The 21,462-nt window shown below is 41.9% G+C and overlaps 1 protein-coding gene across 1 annotated transcript in view; it reads right to left on the reverse strand.

Annotated features, from left to right (window-relative positions):
* Positions 1 to 21,462, reverse strand: part of LOC130921434 (inter-alpha-trypsin inhibitor heavy chain H3) — an 85,051-nt gene that overhangs the window by 41,266 nt on the left and 22,323 nt on the right. The window contains exons 10-13 of the mRNA XM_057845319.1: positions 18,132 to 18,313; positions 10,298 to 10,474; positions 10,114 to 10,226; positions 6,606 to 6,862 (exon numbers count right to left, since the gene is read on the reverse strand). Coding sequence (XP_057701302.1) covers positions 6,606 to 6,862; positions 10,114 to 10,226; positions 10,298 to 10,474; positions 18,132 to 18,313 — 729 coding nt within the window. The remainder of the gene's footprint in view (positions 1 to 6,605; positions 6,863 to 10,113; positions 10,227 to 10,297; positions 10,475 to 18,131; positions 18,314 to 21,462) is intronic.

Here is a 21,462-nt window from a genome sequence, read left to right on the forward strand (position 1 = left end):
ACCAAGCCGCCCTTGGTCCCATATTGCCTTGGATTTCGTCACCGGCCTCCCGCCATCCAGAGGTAACAAGGTCATTCTCACAGTGGTTGACAGGTTCTCCAAGGCAGCCCATTTCATCCCTCTCAAGAAGCTCCCTTCGGCTCAGGAAACAGCAGACTTGCTCACTCAACACGTGCTCCGCCTACATGGCATCCCGGTGGACATAGTGTCTGACCGAGGAGCGCAGTTTACCTCGCAGGTCTGGAGGGCTTTCTGCGCAGCCCTGGGCATCAGTGTAAGTTTGTCTTCAGGGTACCACCCGCAAACTAATGGTCACTGCGAGCGCACCAATCAGCAGCTCGAAGCAGCCCTCCGCTGTACTACACAGGCCCATCCGAACACATGGAGCGACCAACTTCCTTGGATAGAGTACGCCCACAACTCCTTACCAAACGCCTCCTCCAAAATGTCCCCGTTCCTTTGCTCCTTGGGCTACCAACCCCCGTTGTTTCCAATGCAGGAACAAGACCTTGCGGTTCCATCGGTCCAGTCTCATATAGATCGTTGCTCCAGGGTCTGGGAGCAGGCTCGCTCCGCTCTCCTACATGCCTCAGACAAGTCACGTGCTCAGTCGGACCGCCGCCGCACGCCTGCGCCGTCCTATGCTGTTGGCCAGAAGGTGTGGCTCTCATCCAAGTCCTTGCCTCTTAAGACCGGGTCCGCGAAGCTGTCCCCCCGCTTTGTCGGTCCCTACGAGATCGACAAAGTGGTGAATCCTGCTGCCGTACGCCTCAAGCTCCCTGGCAATTTCCGTGTGCACCCCACCTTCCATGTCTCCCAAGTGAAGCCTGTCTCCTCGAGTCCCTTGTCCCCCCCTGTTCAACCTCCGCCGCCTCCTTTGTCGATCGACGGGCAGCCGGCTTACAGGTTGGAACGTCTTCTCGACGTCCGCCGCAGGGGCCGTGGGCTCCAGTACCTGGTGGACTGGGAGGGCTATGGCCCGGAGGAGCGGTCCTGGATCCCGGCCCGATGGGTGTTGTGCCGTTCGCTCATCCGGGACTTCCACCGTGCCCATCCTGGGCATCTCCGCCGTGCGCCAGGTGGCGCCCGTAGAGGGGGGGGGTGCTGTTAGGGCCTCTGCCCCTCCCTCCTGAGAGCTGGGCCATCCCCGGCAGGTGTGCATGATTCATCTAATTCACAGGTCAGACGGGTGGAGCGGCCACAGGTGCAGGCAATCATCATCAGCCACCTTTATAAGCCAGTGGACGCCTCACCTCGTCGCCAGATCAACTTGTCCGTTTCCAGCGTCAGTTGCTTCTCGTAATTATTTGAATACTTTTCTCTGTGTTTCTCGGCTCATGATTTTTTGCTCTCATCCCAGGACCTGTCTCTGCGCGCCCCATGTCGGAACCTCAAGCCTGATCTCTTCCCGATCCTTGTCAGCACCCTGCCTGCCTATTTGCTCTTGGATCTGGCAACAAATAAAACATTTTTTGATCACAGTCACTCTGCCTTTGTCTGCTCTGGGATCCCCTTCCGTCGTGCAAACCTAACATTCTATGAGTGCGTCAAATATTTTAACGTGATTAATTTTAAAAATTAATTAACGCCCGGTAACGCGATAATTTTGACAGCCCTAATTAAAATATAATACTAACAATAGCAATCAAATCGTAAAACTCTTTTTGAAAACATTTTCAACAGTATCATTTTATTTCTTATAGTGGCACTAAATTTGTATCTATTTATTTTATATTTTAATAACTTTGGATGTCATTTTAGCAGGTTTGCAAAACAATTTGTGTGAAAGGTGCCCTGAATGTCATTTTTTGAACGCCATTTTAGTTGGTCCTTTCTTTAGCCCTTCTCAAAAATTCTATTTCTCATGAATTTGTTGCTTGGATCCAGTTCACATACTAGTTGTATAGAGTTCATTTTGCCTACACTTATATATTCGTCAAACTCTTTCTTTTATCCCAGGCAAATAGTAGGTAGTTTCATTTACCTGACATGTTTCGGCGGGCACTTCCGCCTTCGTCAGAGGGTCACTGATGTTGTTGTGACGCGTCTTTATCAGCTGATGGATGAATGAAGGCGTGACTCACCTGTCAGAGTGACAGGCGAGTCACGCCCTCTGCTGCCCATTCACTCTTCCAAGATGCTGTTCCAGGTTGTAGAGAGCATGTATGCCCCCTTGTCCCTGTTGATGGTCCTCGGGCCCCGCTTGCGGATCTCAATGGCCTCCCTGATCCAGCGCTGATGTTTGTTTTCTTCGGTGTGGATGACTCTGGCCTTTTCCCAGTCCATGATGTGGTTTTCCCTTTTGCAGTGATCGGTGATGGCTGATTTGTGATGTTCTTGTTGTGATTGTTCCTTTATTGCCCTTGTTTGTCTCATTGTTGTCTCCTTTTCGCATTCCTTCTTGTGTTCTGTTTTTCTTGTAATGAAGCTCCTCCCTGTCTCCCCGATGTATGATTTATTGCATGATTTGCATGGGATTTCATATATTGAGTTGCATTTGTTTTCTGGATGGATTTTGTCCTTTGGGTGGACCAATATCTGGCGGAGTGTTGTGTGTGGTTTGACCGGTGTGTTTATGTTGTATTTTTTCATGACCCTTTGGATACGTTCCGTGACTCCCCTCATGTACGGCAACGTCACCATATCTGTGTGTTCTTGTTTTGTTTGTTTTTTCCTTCCCCCCTGTGTTGTGTTGTTCTTGTTTTTGACCTGTGCTGCACCTTTTTCTATTGCCCACTGTGGATACTGACACCTTTTTAATGCCTGTTGTATATGTTTTTCTTCCTGTGTTCTGTCTTCCGGGTCCGTTATTATTGTCATACGTTCGTATAGTGTTCTGACTACTGATAGTTTGTGGATAGTGGGGTGTTCCGATGTCCATAGAAGGTATTGATCGGTGTGTGTGGGTTTCCTGTGTACTTTTATTTTGATGTCGCCGTTGTCTGTGTGATGTATGTTTATGTCTAGAAAGGCTATGGATTGATCTATTTCTTCTTCATGGGTGAATTTGATGCTGCCGGTGGTGTCCATGGTGTTGAGGTGGTCTGTGAGTCGTTGTGTATGTCCTGTTTTTACTTTTTCCAGAATGTCATCTACGTAGCGTTTCCATAGTGTGGGTCTGTATTCATCCGGAGCTGTCGTGAGTGCTTTTTGTTCTAAATCCTCCATGAAAAAACCGCACATGATGGCAGACAGTGGGTCCCCCATGGCGAATCCTTCTTTTTGCCTGTAAATTGTGTTTCTATATTGGAAGTATGTGGAAGTGGCGATGAAATGAAGTAGCTGGGTGATGTCCTGTACTGTTAAATTTGTGCGTTTTTTGAGTGTTCTGTCTGCAATTAACCTGTTGTGAACTATATGTATAGTGGCCTGTGTAGGTGTTTTGGTGAAGAGGGAAATGACATCATGTGATATGAGCATTTCACCTTTCTGTACTTTTATGTTTGCGAGTTCTGTGGCAAGTTGTTTTGAGTTTTTGCAATGTTGATCTGTGAGTCCCAGTAATGGTTTTATTATTTCTGTGAGTGCTTTTGAGAGGTTATATGTTACTGATCCTATGCTGTCTACTATGGGGCGGAGAGGTGTACCTGGTTTATGGATTTTTGGTGTGCCGTAGATCCTGGGGATGATGTTTGCTGTGGGTAGTAAGTAGTTGTACGACTGTTTGTCTATTTTCTTTTCATTAAGTAATGGTTTGAGTAGTTCTTTAAGTTTGTTCTTCTTGTTTTCTGTTGGGTCCTTTTTTAACACCTCATAAGCATCATCCTGTAGTAACTGCTGCATCTGCTTTTCATATGTGTCCGTGTCCATAATTACTACTGTTCTGCCTTTGTCTGCTGGGAGGATTGTGATGTCTTTATTTTTTTATAGTGTCGCACTCGCTCTTGCTTCCTGTATGGTAATATTGCTGGGTGGTGGTTTGGCCGTTTTTAGTATTCCTGCTATTTCATTACGTAATGCTGCTTTTTGTCCTGGGTTGTGTATTTTTTCGCATGCTAGTTCCGTTGCTAAAATAAATTCCTCCTGCGGTATCTTTTTGGGTGTGACGGCGTAGTTGAGTCCTTTTGACAATATGCTGCGCTCGGCCTGCGTGAGATTATGTTGTGACATGTTTTTAATCCATTTATCGTTAATGTATGTGTGGTCCGGTCATGCCTTCTTTTTCTGTGCAATGAGTCTGTCCAGTTTGCGGATGTGTCGGCATTTGGTGGTTGTGAATTCTTGTTCGTGTATATTGTCCAAGTGTGCGCGTATTGTTGCTACCTTGTTGTTGTCCAGGGGAAATCGGCGTTCAAACTGCTCCGTTAACCGCTGTAGTTCACTGTTGATGTTGTTGAGTTTACTGGTTGTGCATCGTATCCGTTCTTTGACCAGAGTCATCCGCACTTTTCTGATAATCCGCTCCGCGTTCCTGGTTGGGATCGGGTTCTTGATGTTCAGGCTAGCCGGTATAGACCCTACTCACCTACGTCACAAAATGGGCGTGTCGCTGTTTCCGGCCGCCATATTGTACCTCTTTTTCAGACCTATTCTCATTGTTTTCAATTAGTCGAGCAAGTTATAGAGCAATTCATGGAAGCCCCGGTGTTATCTGATGCTGTAAACTCATTGGATCCGTTGCATAAAAGGCGTTACGTGGAAAAGCTTCCGTTTATCCATTCGCCAGATCCGTATTTGATGCCTAAATCGATGTTTTTCGACCCGCTGGCTTCGCCTGACATCTGATATCCTGATATTTACAACTATCTTGTCCACACAAAATCAGCCTATTCTCACGAAAGTTTGAAAAACTTTAAGAGCTTGGAGGCTTATAAATGCTACGTTGCTGGTTGGGTGAAACACGTCCTCGTACACGAAAATTCGGCAGGAATCTTGTCCTCAGAAGGTGAGTTACGAAATTTTCAATTCAAAATCTTTTGTTCTTGCTAACATCCACTCTCAAGTCTAATGTATTTCATGTCATTTGTCAATGGAGCTAGGGCTTTTATTGTTTATATGGTTTAGCGATAGCACTCACTACATATATACGTGTATGTTGTCGGCGATTAGCCTAGCAATGATCTTAATTGGGGTTGTCAGCCCAAAACCCTCGAAATATATATTAAATGCATCTTACCAGATATAAAATGACTACTACATAATCTGTGGTAGTCGTTTGGAGCCCAGTTTTCTCGTCGAATTGCAGCAGTCAATCGCGGTCTCCTCTTCGGGTCTCTCGGAATACGGTAAAAATTCAAGTCTCTCCGTCTATCTTCTCTGTTTTTGCAACCGACCGCCACACACGACTTCACCATTTTGATTGTTTAATGTTAACGAGCAGAAAAACACGCCATAATAGGAGGAATTTATGAGGCGCTAATGCATTAACATGGCTAGTATCCGGACAACATGGCACGGGGGCGTGGCTGTGACGTCACGTGAGTAGGGTCTATAACTTCCTCGTCCCGGCAGCGCAGGTTGAAATTCAGGTGGTTTCGATAGCGCGCCCGTTTTCTCGTCAGCCTTTCTAGGAGGCAAAACTCCTTGACGCAATTTTCGCCATAAATTTCTCTTAATAGTTGTATAGACACACCGGTCAAACTACACACAACACTCCGCCAGATATTGGTCCACCCAAAGGACAAAATCCATCCAGAAAACAAATGCAACTCAATATATGAAATCCCATGCAAATCATGCAATAAATCATACATCGGGGAGACAGGGAGGAGCTTCATTACAAGAAAAACAGAACACAAGAAGGAATGCGAAAAGGAGACAACAATGAGACAAACAAGGGCAATAAAGGAACAATCACAACAAGAACATCACAAATCAGCCATCACCGATCACTGCAAAAGGGAAAACCACATCATGGACTGGGAAAAGGCCAGAGTCATCCGCACCGAAGAAAACAAACATCAGCGCTGGATCAGGGAGGCCATTGAGATCCGCAAGCGGGGCCCGAGGACCATCAACAGGGACAAGGGGGCATACATGCTCTCTACGACCTGGAACAGCATCTTGGAAGAGTGAATGGGCAGCAGAGGGCGTGACTCGCCTGTCACTCTGACAGGTGAGTCACGCCTTCATTCATCCATCAGCTGATAAAGACGCGTCACAACAACATCAGTGACCCTCTGAGGAAGGCGGAAGTGCCCGCCGAAACATGTCAGGTAAATGAAACTACCTACTATTTGCCTGGGATAAAAGAAAGGGTTTGATGACAGTTCACATACTGTTATGTAAAAATAAAAGTAACATTATCATAAAATGTAAAAATTTAAATTTGTTTAACTTTTTGATTTCATTATTAGAACTACTATTAGCAACAAATGAGAGAAAAAGAGAGAGAGTGATAGAATGAGAGAGAGAAAGAAAGAGAGACAGAGAGAGACAGAAAGAGAGACAAAGAGAGAGACAGAGACAGAGAGAGAATGAGAGAGACAGAGAGAATGAGAAACAGAGAGAGAGAGAGACAGAGAGAGCAGCACTCAACACTCCTGCCCTTGAACAGAATACAGTTTACCTGAAATAGGCCTCCTTTGTAGCTCTAGAAAGGGAGACATCTGTATGTCGAATGTGTGTCTAGTGTGTGCACTGTTTGCTGAATGAATGATACTCACTGAACATAACTCTGGCACGAGGCTGGCTTCTGTGTATATTGACTCTTTGTGCAGACCCGACATTTTGGCTGTTCGATCCGAAAGTGAACCCCCCACGAGGTGGAGGTCCTTCAATGGGTTTGTCAAGCACTTCCGTGGTCTCCTTTGTTGGTTTTGTGACCACCATGGATGTTAGTGGGGTCACAAAATTATATTTGAGTGACAGCCTTAAAGTCTCATTCTTCAACTTCTCCTTCTCAGCTCCTGATAACTGCAACCTGTCAAGTTAATTGTGTAAATGTTAAAACAATTGGCAATATAACACACATAAAGGGCTTTATTTTTGTCGATGGCCCTGGTGCACTTCAGAATAAAATGTGAAACAAGGGTTTTTTTTTGTTTTTTTTTTGCAAATGCAAAACAGTTCGTGCCGATTTTGGAGATTAGTGATATGTCTGTAGTAATATACTGGAGGTGTTGGGTGCTCCCTTGCAAACAGCAATTTTGTGGATGAAAAGAATAGGGTCTCTCTGTGGCCTGCAAGACAGGGGCGTAACATACTTTAGGGGTGAAATGTGCTCCTTAGGGGCGTAACGTGTTTAAGCCTAATGTTACTCCTAACCCTAAACTCCGTCCTGTGGGGACCTTTTGTCATTCTCTCATTCCCATCACCATGGACCCCTGGGTCGCCGTGCTGCTAGCACTGGTGAGGTGGTGGGGTGTCACTCTCAGGGTAAAGGTCCTTTCCCTGCCCTGAACCCTGGGAGATTCAGATTACTAATGTTGCTTGTGCAGTCAATTTACAGAGCCACACCCCTATCCAACCGATCTTCCCTCTTATTCTTCGATTACTAGGGGTCAGTGGCACTGGAAGTGGGGGACTGAGGGTGCTGTACAGTAGCACCTCCTGGTGTTGGAGGGAAAAAAAGTGTTTTGGTAGATTCTTTTTGTGTGTGTGTGTGCGTGCGTGCGTGCGTGCGTGCGTGTGTTAAAAATGGATAAAACATTGAAAAAAATAGCGTATTTAACCTTGAGGATTAAATATATATGTTGAAAAAGGTGTTGTTTTTTTATTAATAACATTGTCACCACCTCACAGCTTGCTTGCTACCGGGTCACGTTAAATACACTGCTGGCCAAAAGTATTGACATCCCTGCAATTCTGTCAGATAATGCTAAATTTCTCCCAGATAAGGATTGCAATTACAAATGCTTTGGGAGTCATATCTTCATTTATTTTGCCTGCAATGAAAAAACACAAAAGAGAATGGGGAAAAAATGAAATCATTATCATTTTACACAAAACTCCAAAAATGGGCCAGACAAAAGTATTGGTACCTTTTGAAACGTCATGTGATGCTTCTCTGATATGTGTAATTATTAGCACCTGTTACTTATCTGTGGCACATAACAATTGGTGGCAATAATTAAATCACACTTGCAGCCAGCTAAAATGGATTAAAGTTGACTCAGCCGCTGTCCTGTGTCCTTATGTGCACCACTTCTGATCTAGAGACATAAAAAAAGCCAGGTTGGAGTTTACCAAAACTTACCTGAGAAAGCCAATAACGTTTTGGAAGAATGTTCTCTGGTCAGATAAGACAAAAGTAGACCTTTTTGGGAAAAGGCATCCACATAGAGTTTACAGGGGAAAAAACAAGGCCTTCAAAGAAAAGAACACGGTCCCCACAGTCAAACATGATGATGTTTTGGGGTTGCTTTGCTCCCTCTGGCACTGGACTGCTTGACCGTGTGCATGGCATTATGAAGTCTGGAGACTACAAATAAATTTTGCAGCATAATGTAGGGCCCAGTGTGAGAAAGCTGGGTCTCCCTGAGAGGTCATGAGTCTTCCAGCAGGACAGTGACCCAAAACACACTTCAAAAAGCACTACAAAATGGTTTGAGAGAAAGCACTGGAGACCTTGGAAGAGGCTAGCAATGAGTCCAGACCTGAATCCCATAGAACACCTGTGGAGAGATCAGAAAATGGCACCCTTCAAATGTCAGAGACCTGGAGCAGTTGGCCAAAGAAGAATGGTCTAAAATTCCAGCTGAGCATTGTAAGAAACTTATTGATGGATACCAGAAGCGGTTGTTCGCAGTTATTTTGTCAAAAGGTTGTGCTACCAAGTATTAGGCTGAGAATGCCAATACTTTTGTCCGGCCCATTTTTGGAGTTTTATGTAAAATGATGATGATACAATTTTTTTTTCATTCTCTTTTGTGTTTTTTCATTGCAAGCAAAATAAATGAAGATATTACTACCAAAGCATTTGTAATTGCAATCATTTTCTTGGAGAAATTGAGCATTATCTGACAGAATTGCAGGGATGCCAATACTTTTGGCCAGCAGTGTAAGGTGCTATTGGTATGAAAAAGTTTACTGTTGGCAGAGGAGGGGTTTACATGGCGCAAAAACAAATTAGCGATTTTTTTTTCTTTTCAGAAACAGCAAAATTTTTCGAAAAAATTCAAGGTCGAAAATGAAGATGTTTATGATATTTCCATATTATTGCCCAGCAAGGAAAAGTTAGCTGCAGATTTAGACTGTCGCGATGAATCACTAGCCCAAGCGGAAGCAACATACCGCCAACACCTGAGCCCAACAATGCAGCCCCCCGCCTTTGGTGTCTTCAAATGGATAAGACATGCTTGCATTGTAGCCATATAATTTTTTGTTGTTGTTGTTGAGCTGTTGCCATGCAGAACGCTGTTGGATACTCGTTTGCAATTTATTTTAGGGTTGTAAAACCAGTGTTTAACCAAGGCTTATTGGACATATTGGTTTTTATTGATTTTGTGTTCGTGTCATTGCACCGTCTAGCTGTGGTGATTTGCATCATAATACACGGGTGCTTTTATTTCCAATGCAAAAACTTCAACAAACACTGTAGGACAGGTGAAATAGAACGCTGTCTTTCTAGTAGCCTAGTAGTTGTATGTAAACTATCCAGCATGCATGTCTACTGCCATTGTGCACGCCTTGTATGGAGAAAACGCATGAGCATGACAAATTTGGACCAAAACGGCTGTTTTAAGATGGGAAAATAGGCCTCCTTTGAAGTACAGTATTTTCTTCCCCATCTGTGCCGTTTGGGCGTAGTAATACAACAACTCCAATTTCTTAAAATGTATAAAAGCTAAGTTAAAAATAAGAATGAAATTATATCAACGACACATTTTTTTTGTAGGAATTCCTGGAATATGCAACAATAACTTTTCATTACGAAGTAAGTCAGCTAATCATTTTTCTGTATCACTATTTCCATTGTTCTTCCTTTTTTCTGTTTGTGCTTAAAGCCTCTTCTGTCCAGCTGCATTTTTTCCACAATATATACTAGCACAAAGTATACCATGCTCTCCTGCAACACATAAAAACTTTCAGCATTTAAGCATTCATATTTACCGTTCTGGGTGTCCAAGCAGCTGAAAAGTTCAGTTATTATTATTATTATTATTTTTAATACAAATGCAGTTTTAAAATGAAATACATATATATATTTTAATGGTATGTGTATTTACTGACTCTTTCTGCAGCAGTTGTTTGACAGTCAGATAGGCCCAAACTCTCTGGATGTTGCTATCATCTGTCAACTCTGTGGTACCCTTTTCCTCAGAGAAAACGATGCTTGTGTTCCTCTGCAGAATGTAAACTTTTTTTTAGAACATGTAATTTCCATAGCTGATGTGTAGTGAAGTCAGATGCTTACTGAAATGGCCACAACTCTTGGGGAGAAGGTGTCAATGTTGTCAGTGATCTGACCAGCCACTACAATCTCTGAACCACTGTAATACTGGCTGAAGTTGGTCTGTGTCAGATTAGCCCCGCCATCATAGATCATAGTCACATCTGTCAAAAGAGGGTTAGCCACCTCGTCGTAGAATCCCTGTTGAGAAAAATGCTCTTACTAACATCATGTGAGTCCAAATACCGTATTGGCCGAATATAAAACAGCCCTGATTATAAGACGACCCACTCTTTTTCAAGACTCAAGTTTGAAAACTTTTTGAACACCAAATTAATTTTCATACTGAAAATAATTACAGTACATCTGAAACAAAGGAATATAGCAATATATTTGAGAGAAAAAATATGTTATTCTGCCTCATTCAAATCTTAATATCTGAACATTGACACATTCTCATTACATTCTTAAATGTATGGCTTCTGGTTGATTCTGGTCTATTGTGATAAAACAACAAAATTGCAATAACAGCATTAACCATCAAAGTGAGGTCTAACTGTAACTGTAGTCTTGAAACAAATCGAATAAGGAAAAACATTGCAATAAAATAATGCAAACTGGTTAAACTTGAGAGTAGCTGAGATTTATCATGACAGAACATTGCTTCAATAATATCTGGCGTCATCTAGCGTCGTGAATGGGTATAATGTCTTGACCGCGTATATAAGATAACCCCCACTTTTTCATTCTTATTTCAATGCAAAAAACACCATCTCATATTTGGGCCAATACGGTAAGAAGTAGTACTTTTTTATTTTACTTCATTACATTTTACAGCACGTATCTGTACGTTTTGCTCCACTTTTCAAATTGTCGCCTGCGTTACACGTTACTTTTGTTTGTTTTCTTATTTTTTCCTCATTGTGAATAGCATACCGCATGAATGCTATTTTTAGACCGCAAGGCTGCGTGACGTCTCCATCGGAAACCGGAAGGGGTTTAACATAGAAGCGTGCTCGCATATAACCAATTCTAGTACTGCTTGTTTTCTGCGGGTAATCTTTCAAAAAAGAACATGCAGAGTAAACACTGCTGCTATGGAGCTTGTAGAAATGACTAGACATTATGTCCGTCCACATATGAAGGATGTTTTCATCATACATTTCCCGAAGCCAAAAACTCAGAGGGAAAAAATGATCAACTTGTGCGGACATCCAAAAGACCAGTTTAACGCCAGCAAGGTGAAGCTATTCACCTTCATATGCAGTAAAAATCTTGTTGGGGGCCATGGTCCCACACATCAACAATCCTGATCCATTGCCTGCCCCGAAGAGATATAAGGCCTTTTTGATATTTTTACTTATTTTTTAGAGGGGCATTTTGCCATGCTGCTTCTGTCTGACAATGAATGACCTAAAAAAATTAAAATTTTATTTATATGTCACAACAGTCATGTAGGCCTATTTTTCTAAAATACCGATATTTAAATAAATTAACCATGTTTGCCCTTGGTGTTTTTGTAGAAAGCCTGTTCATGCCTACAGGTACGCTCCAGATTTAACAGCTTTACCTTTACTGTTGTAAGTTCTGTTTAAGTGTAAATAAATTCATAGAATTAAGAATTGTCATTTGAAGAAAAAATTTAAAGTGTTCGTTGGCTCTCACTGAGTAGCATTCGCAGTCGCTACACAAAAATAGCAATATAAATTACCCCCAAGAACGGTCAGAGATGTAATACAAGCAGAGGATAGAATATATAAAAAAGACAGGGCATAAGGTGGTAAAGGATAGCTTCTTGAAAAATGATAATATCATCGTCAGTGTCGTAATGTAAAGGCAATGCACACAAGAAAAAGGTGTTCATAAAAAAGCTACCTCTGGATCAGGTCAGCTCTTTTTCAGCCCTTGACACTCAAGCCATCTCTTTAACTGAACATTTGTATGTTCTTCCACATCTGTACCAGTGAATTTGGCATCAGAGACATGATTTTCGGACTGAATTGGGAGGTTTAGCTCAGTAAACATACATACGTACACTTTCTACATGCATCTAACATGAGGGAAAAATGTGAGTTTGACCCCCAAAGCAACAGTTGCTAAGATCATGAATATTATTGAGTAAAGATGAAGTGTTACGTGCGGTACGCTATGGATAGTTATGTTTTCATGCCTCTGCCACATTCGATAAGCCCCGTGAAACTATACCGTAATTGAGCACTAGAAGCAGCAAAAAGGGTACAAGCAAGATTTGGCAGGTGAACAAGATATTAACCAATAAAAACCACCATTGTACAGTAGGTGGGGGTATACGCATTATAAAGGGCATTATGCGGCTCCCACATTAACTCCAAGCCTTTGTAAAGAGCTCATTGAACGTGCATGTTTAGCTTTGTGAAATGCGAGCAAAAACACGTTTGTCAGTGCATGGCGCTGTTCTTCATTAACTTGTCTGACATTGCCACATTGCCACATTTTTTCGTGCTTTTCAAAGTTTGGATGGCTGAAATTATTTGACCCTATATAAAATGCGCTGCTCTTATCAGCGACATTGGGATTCTCACGGCAAATTTTGCACCACATTTCCGTGCGAGCATCATTTGCTTCTAGCCATGGTACCTCCTGCAACCACTTTTCAGCAAAAGTTCTTTTTTTTTCGATAGCTCCGGTGACGTCTGTCATCTGTCTGTCTTTTGACGGGGGTGGGGGAACACGGAAATAATTACTCAGTGGGGCCTGCCTCTTTGACATTTTGAGAAGTGATTTTCTCATGTCCGCCGCAAATACAGCGGTCAGCAAAAGCGGTACACAAAAGCGTATGGAAGCCGTTGAGGGCCAGCGCGTTTGTCTCCGTCCAGTCCGCATGCGCGCATGCGGACCACTTATGTGCACCCCTGATTATATATATAAATATATATATATATATATATATATATATATATATATATATATATATATATATATATATATAATTAGGCCTGTCAACAATAACGCCTTAACGACCATGATTAATCTGGAAATATTAACGCATTTAAAAAAAAAAATAATGCAATTTACCGCTCACACTAAGTTTGGCCACAACTGCCCCCCGTAGTCCTACACGCTGATGTTTACATTCTCCGCGCGGCAATGCAGGACAAAATGCAGCCAGCCACAATGAGTGAGGATGAAAACCCAGGACTGTTTCATGGCAAATTCCGTTTTAAAAAGCTGCCTAACATACTGCTGTGATGAACTGTCCTTCCATCGAAGCACAACCAGCCTAAAGTACCACCTTCGGGCAAAGCATATCTTTGCTAGTGTTAGCAACGACTCTGACACCGCGGGAACAAGCCGCAGTTATCAAGCTACACTGGCAGAGTGCAGACTTGGGCTTGTCAACAAAAAAGACAACAAGTAGGTTGACTACTGCTATCGCTACATGGGTAGCTAGAGACTGTAGACCATTAACATAGTTGAAGACAAGGGTCTTGAAAATCTCATCCAGATAGCCACGGGCGACCCAACATAAAGAACACCTTCACGGGCAACTATTGTCACAAAAATTCATGAACTCATGTTCACTACAGTGGTGGTCTGCGCACAGTGGTGCCCACAGTAAGCTAGCCAACCTTGCAAAAAAGTATCGAGCCAACCCTGCCACAACCGTTCCTTGGGAGAGACTGTTTTCTTTGACAGGGCACATTGTTCAAAAGAAAAGGTCTGCTCTGTTATCCTAAAATGTCAAGCTAGTTTGCCTGAGCAGTTGGTTAAAAAAAATTAAAAAAAAAAAAAAAAAAGAGCCTGACTGGCTAACTCAAGCAGTGTTTCTAAACACCTTTACAAAGAGTTTAGTGTAATGTTTTTCAGTTAAGTGCGTAAAAATTGACTTTTTTTTTTAAATATATATATATCTCACACAGCTTTCAGGACATTTAGTGTAAAACTGCAAATGCTGCATTTATTTGTGTGAAATGTTCAATTTAACAGACAAGTAGTTTTCACATTTTTTTTGAAACTCTAGTTATTGTTATTGTATTGTGCTTGTCTGGTCTTTAAGTTGGCAGTTAATTTAGGGTAATATGCCAAACAGTACTTGAGCCACATTGTTAGTCTGAGGCACTTCAATCTGTTAAAGTCCTTTGCTGTATAATACAGACAATTATTTCTATTTATTTTATTCTATACGAGCTGAATTGTTAAATAAAATTTTAAAACTCTATTTGGCTAAGTATTAATTCATTCACACATTTTACATTTCATCTTAAAACAAATTTAAAGTCGATTATACAGTAGTATTTTCCTACATTTTTTTTCCTGAAGAGCAACTTTATTCATGCCGAGGGAAATGTGATTAATCATGATTAATCACAAAGTTGACATATAATTAACTAGATTAAATTTTTTAATCATTTGACAGCACTTAAATATGTACAGTGGGGAGAACAAGTATTTGATACACTGACAATGGGAAATCAAATACTTGTTCTCCCCACTGTATGTGTATAATGTATGTATGTATACTACATTTTGTATTAGGAGAAAATACTTAGCTTTTAACCAAGAATCTAGACTATTTAATTTTGAAATCTGTTGAAAAAAAATCCCCGGGAATTACGCATTTATTTACAAGAATTTTCAACTTAAAGCTCTTTGTTTTGCTACGGCCGCTGTGATTGTATTTATTTTATGTAACATTTCAATCTTGATTCAGCTCAAGCTGTGAACAGACGCACTCCTCTGAGCTCCCGAGAGCAACTTATCTCAACCGATAAGCGCTCAGGGCCAACTCAGGCCAGCAAGCTCGACTCCCAGTATGGCTCCAAAGAATTTGAAACCTGGAGACTTGGATGAAATAAAATCCTCCATACAGAAATTGCAGGTCTCCTTGATTGGCTTGATTGAAAACCAGAATCACGAAATCGTCAGAGAGCTCCAGTTAATGCGCGCTGAAAACGAGAGACTCAAGCAGGCGGTCGAGGAGAGAGATGATCGCATCAAGAGGCTTGAAATTTTGGCTGACGATCTCGACCAGTGCCAACGCGCAAATGAGCTCATCATTTCTGGATTACAACTGACGCCTAGCCCAGGTGATACAGTGGCACAACTGGCAATTGCTAAACTGAAAGATTATGGAATAAACATGGAACCGCTGGACAGCCGTCGCTGCTTTCTGCTCCCATCTGCGGGGAGAGGACCGGCGACGGTGCTCATGAAGCTGGCAGACCACAAGACCAAGACTGCCCTGCTTAACCAGCGCCGCCACCTGAAAGGGTCGATTTTTTTTTAATGACAACTTGACTCGCCAAAATGCCAAAATTGCAATCAAAGCACGTCAACTCAAGAAAGCTGGGAAAATAGCCAACACCTGGGTCTCGGATTGCAGGATCCTTGTCAAGATGCAAGATATGAAGATTAAAGCTATTAGGAGTCTTGACCAGCTGACCTCACTTGAAAATTAATGATGACATCTGAAACCACACTTCTGGACCACAACTTCTACAATAGCTGGATAACTGTAAATACTACACAGCGGACCAGTATAACAACTCGTGGATGTGGACGGTAAGCTGAAACTTCCAGCTTACAGAGTATATGGAAAAAATACTGTATAACACGAATAATAAGCATATTTTTTGTTGTGGAGAAAAAACACAACAAATGGAATAAAATATGTTTGATTTTCCTCATACATTCATGTCTGATGAAACTGTTACAGTGATCTTTGTGTGCGCCAATTGTTGCCACCATGTACACCTTAGGAATGTATCCTTTTAAGACACTTATTAGAAAAGCATTTTGAGTCGCTACTTACACCAGCTGTGATAACACATAATCACTTTTGCCACACACATAGCCACAACAAAATGTTCCCACAGGAAACAGATTATAAAATGTCAGGGACATGACAAAGCCATAACCTTGTACGCCCTGAAATTAATCGAGCTGCTTGACTGGACGCTGAGTTATTGTAAACCCAGATTGTTGATTGTGTTATTGTACAGTTTGTGGCCATCTGATGTATGTACCATGTCTGAGTGTGCTTCTTTAGTTGTATGGGGGACGGGAAACTGATAAGCATATGCTTCCTCCCGTCTGCCTTTGCCTTCTTCTTCGGTTCCTTCGGGCAAATCATATCACATTTTGTACTTGTCAATGATTGTCAATAATACCAATTATGATGACAATAAATATTTGTACAAAAAAAAAAAAAAAAAATCTAAAAACTGTCAGTGAAACACCATGGGAAAGAAGTGTTGCGTTGTAGGCTGCAAGAAAGGCTACCTGACCAACAATGCGGTCGACCAGGAGCAGGCCACCAAGGGGACCTCAATCAGTATCCACAAATTCCCAGGGATGATGAGCTGAGGGCCAGGTGGCTCAAGAACATACAGGGGGACGGGAACGATGACCTAAGTGCCGAAGGTACAGCTGCTCCTTGCACTTCAGATAGTAAGGAGGTGTTGAGGACCAGGCAGGCTGTTTTGATGAGCAGTCGGAGGTCAACATCAACTTCCTTCAGGAGATTGGGGAGATTTGCAAGGTAACTAAACACACTTTAGTTGATTAAATTGAATTGAATCAACAGCAAGCTTATTCAGTTTTAATTTTTTTGGTTATATGTATAAAATGTTTCAGATTTGGGTCAGCAAGGAGAAGAAAAAGAAGAGAGGGACAAAGACCGGCAGGCTGCCAACCCCCACAGCCTCGGCTCTGCACATCACCTGCAATGCCCTGCCCTCCTCCTGCAGGGATATCATCCTTCGCAAGATCCACGGGGGTCAAGTACAGTGGGGAGAACAAGTATTTGATACACTCAAATACTTGTTCTCCCCACTGTATGTGTGCATGGGGAAGGCCCACTCTGACCCGACGGAGTATTCTTTTGGCAAGCGCTGCCACATGTGCGGCAGCAATTACTGGACCAGCGTAAAGAACTTCATGGTCAGCAACAGACTGGCCCAGCGCCTGCAGTTGCTAAAGCTCGCCGGCTTCTTCCCCGGGGACATGCTGGCCGACCTGGACCGCGCCAAGGCAGAGGAAAAAGACGATGACAAAAATATCTTGGCTAAGCTTGCCAGGGAGCTGGCCGACGATCAGCCAAGCCCGTCGACGGACAAGTTGCTCCTCGCCGCAGTCGGCAACTACGCCAAGTGACTTCAGAAGCGAGGAAGAACAAGGACAGTTGAGGAGGTCAGGAAGGAGACAGCGAGGCACAGGAACTGACCGGGACCCACAAGTCATAGGCAAAGAGGCTATGTGACTGTTGAACGACGAGGGTCAGATAGCTGATAAAACATGGTCAGGCAATAGTGACATCAGAATTCAATAAATAATAAATTGTGATTGTATATAGAACTTATTTATATATTATTTATAATTAATTCTGCATGCTTTCCTCAAGTATTAAGTTTCTGATGTAAAAATTGAGTAATTTATTAGCTGTTGAAAACATGTAAAAAATTGCATTAAAAAAAAGTCACAAAAAAAAGTTAAATATTGCTATTGATACTGAAAATATAGGTGATTATCTTTTCATTTGGTGATTTTTGTGCATCTAGCGTAAAATCTGAGAATTTTATAGCCATTTTAAGTTTTGTTATATAAAAAATAATTAATCGAGATTTTATTAGGGAATGGCTTTGAATTTTTTTATGCCGCTGCTCATGGAGACTCATATATGCCAAAGGCGGGTGCCTGTTTTGTCGCTAGCGGCTTTGGTTTTGAAAATATTTTAAGTTTTTTAAAATAGGCCTTCTATGAATTGGGGTCCCGCCCCGTGTCCCGCCAATTAATAGTGAAGTCTATGTACCGTATGAATGTAATATGAACATTTAAGAAGGAAAATCATAATTCAGGCATGGAAGGGTTAAATATTTACCTTCAGCTGCAAATCAGCATCAGAGTCTGCATAAATACGGCGTGCAATGCCATTGTTCTGCAAGGACAGCTTCTCCAGGAATTTAAAATTGACGTCAAACCCAAAACCAAGACAGTAGAGTGGGAATTTGTCTTGAATGGCCTCCATCACATTTGACTGTATTTGTTCAGGATTGGTCACACCTGCAATAAAGGCATTCCGAGTGAAGAATAACTTTGATTTAATAAATGAAAAACAAGACTGTGATATGGCAATGAAACTATGGTTATCATTCTAATTTCAAATCAATACCTCCCAACGGAAATGATGTAACGTTCAAATGAAAAAATATTTTCCCCGTTTAAAAAAATGTGAATGTAGGTGGAAAACAAAGGTTGTCGCAATGGCATACTGTCACCTGGTGTTTAATATAAACACTGGTGAATCCAGGTACTAGTTTATTTCAATCTGTGACATTGCTGTTAACTGAAAACAACTGTATCTCTTATCAGCTTACATACATACACTATATAAGTAGACCAAGGTTATTTCATCGCGACTTGGCCACCAAAGGGAAAGATAATACAGTCAGACTTAAACACAGACGAAGCTTATGACTGCTCGTAGTCACTTAGATGCACTGAGGATTATTCCTGTGGGGTTTGTTATATCATCGGGCTACATGTGTTGCACACCGTTGGCGCTCAAATATCCATTACACCAGGGGTCGGGAACATTTGGCTCGCGAGCCAGATCTGGCTCTTTTGACAGCTGCATTTGGCTCGCAGACAAAGTTCACCGGCGACTAGAAAGCCGGTTCACAGTAATTTTAGTGGGAAAGTGGAAAGCATACATTTCGTTGTGTCTATTTATCTATCTATCAATCGCATAAAAAACGCAGATGAGGCACAGACACTGTATTTTGCTGTCGAAAATAGCGGCCAATGTGCACATGGGCGTGAGATCAGGAAGAAAACTTCCCTCGTTTTCAGTTTCGTTTTCCGCGTTGTCAACTAATTTTAGAAACCCTTTAGAGAAGATGGCAAAAAGAATAAAAGAAGAAGAGTGTCGTACTTTTCAGCAGGACATAAGGACATAAATGTGCCAGCGTTTTTTTTCCTCTCGCTTTGGATGAGTCAACAGACGTAAGCAACTTATCCCAGTTCAGCGTGATTGCAAGGTTTTGACTATGAAAGGGACAACAAGAAGGAAGGATTTATTCAAGTCATTCACTGAGTTCGCTAAAGAAAAAAAATTTACTGATAGATAAACTTGTTTCATGAACATAAAAAGAGACCAATTCTAAGTTTCTCAATGCCTGCATGAAGCTTAGCCCAACCAAGTATCCACCAGACTACAAAGCCATTAGCAAAACCATGCAGCACCAGAAGTCGCATTAATGGTAAGAAATACTCATCATCAGTGTTCGGCATGTTACTTTAACACTAGAAGTCCCAGAGAATTCGGCTACTACTAACAGTCCCAAGCAATGGCCAATTTGGCCTCTCCTCCAAAAAAACCTAGAGGTGGCCTAAATGACCCAAGTGCTTTTGAATTAGCAAGTCGTTGTCGGACAGACAACAGCCGTTCATATGGAAATGCAACCACTTGTGTTGGTATGCGGCCCAAATGGAGGGGAACACACAACAGTAGTACTATTCATGTAATATTATGTGTCAGTTCAAGTCAAGCTACATTTATGGGGTTTTGCACATTTTAATAATGTGTATTGTTTTACGATTTTACTGTCGGAAAAAATATCTCTGACAGTGTATTTGTGGGGCCTTTATATGCTAGCAATATTTGTTATAACAGTATATTTGTGATGCCTGCAGAAAATAGAACATTGAATCAGTATCAAATGTAAAACTGAAATAAGAGTCTGACAAAGTTAATTTTTGTCTTTTCTTCCTGGTATTTATTGATGCACAGGATTCAAACAAGAGTAATCATAGCAAATCAAAACTATCAAGTCAAAACGATGAAATACTATAGAAAACACACATAAATGTACCTCTAATACACCCTCTATCCTCTATATTGGACTTGTTGAAAGGTTATCAAGAATTTTTTGTTTTCCTGGGACTACTTGGTATACAATGAGGAGCAAATATTTGCACTCCTTGTGATTTTGCAAGTTCACCCACTTTGAAAAGAGGTGGAGGTCTGAAATTTCAATCATAGATGCATTTCCACTCATAGAGACAATCTAAAAAAATCCAGAAATCACATTGTATGATTTTTAAAATTTATTTGCTATATATTTTTATCTACTGGGGTTCAGTTCATGTATTTGTGCACCTGAGAATCAGCAATAATTATGACACTCAAAGAGTTGTCATTCTACCTTAAAAAAAGTCCACCTTTACACCACCCGTTTGAGCTCATCATTGTCACCTGTGCACCCCACAGTCAGTTATAATCCACCCGCTACCATGGGCAATACCAGAGAGATTTCGAAAGGCACCAGATAAAAAAATTGATTAGCTCCACAAAGCTGGAAAAGGCTACGGGACAACTGGAAAGCAGCTTGGTGAGAATAAATCAACAGTTGCAGCAATTGTTGAAAATGGAAAAGGCTAAACATGACTGATAATCTACCTTGGAATGGGGCTCCATGTAAAATCTCTCCTCGTGGGGCATCACTCATCATGGGAAAAGTGAGGGCTCAGCCTAGAACTACATGGTAGGAGCTGGTCAATGACCTGCAGAGAGCTGGATGCACAGTTTCAAAGGCTGCTGAAGCCAGTACATGTAAAGGCCTGTCTGAAGTTTGCAAGGGACCATCTGAATGAAGCAGAGGGGTCATGGGAGAAAATCATTTGGTCAGATGAGACCAAAGTAGAACTTTTTGGCGCTAACTTTACTGTCGTTTGTGAAGGGAAAAAAAGGCAGAGTACAATCCCAAGAACATCCCCATTGTGAAGTATGTAGGTGGAAACCTCATGCTTTTCGGCAAAGGGGACAGGACGACTCTATAAATCAGAGGAAGAATGGTGCAATGTATCGTCAGATTTTGGGCCATGACCTCCCTCCCACAGTCAGGGACTTGAAGATAAGTCGTGGCTGGGTCTTCCAACATGACAATGATCCGAATCACACAGCCAAGCTGACCAAGGAGTGGCTGCGTAAAATGCATTTCAAGGTTCTGGAGTGGACTCCAGACATCAATCCAAGAATCCAGAAAAGCTTTGGATAGAGCTGAAATTTGGTGTTTCTCAACGACAGCCCCGAAACCTGACTGATCTAGAGAAGATTTGTGTGGAGGAATGGGCCAAAATCTCTGTTTTCATATGGGAAAACCTGGTGAAGAACTACAGAAAGCGTCTGACCTCTGTAATTGCAAACAATG

This window comes from Corythoichthys intestinalis, chromosome 9 (assembly GCF_030265065.1).
Source record: "Corythoichthys intestinalis isolate RoL2023-P3 chromosome 9, ASM3026506v1, whole genome shotgun sequence".
NCBI classification, from domain to species: domain Eukaryota; kingdom Metazoa; phylum Chordata; class Actinopteri; order Syngnathiformes; family Syngnathidae; genus Corythoichthys; species Corythoichthys intestinalis.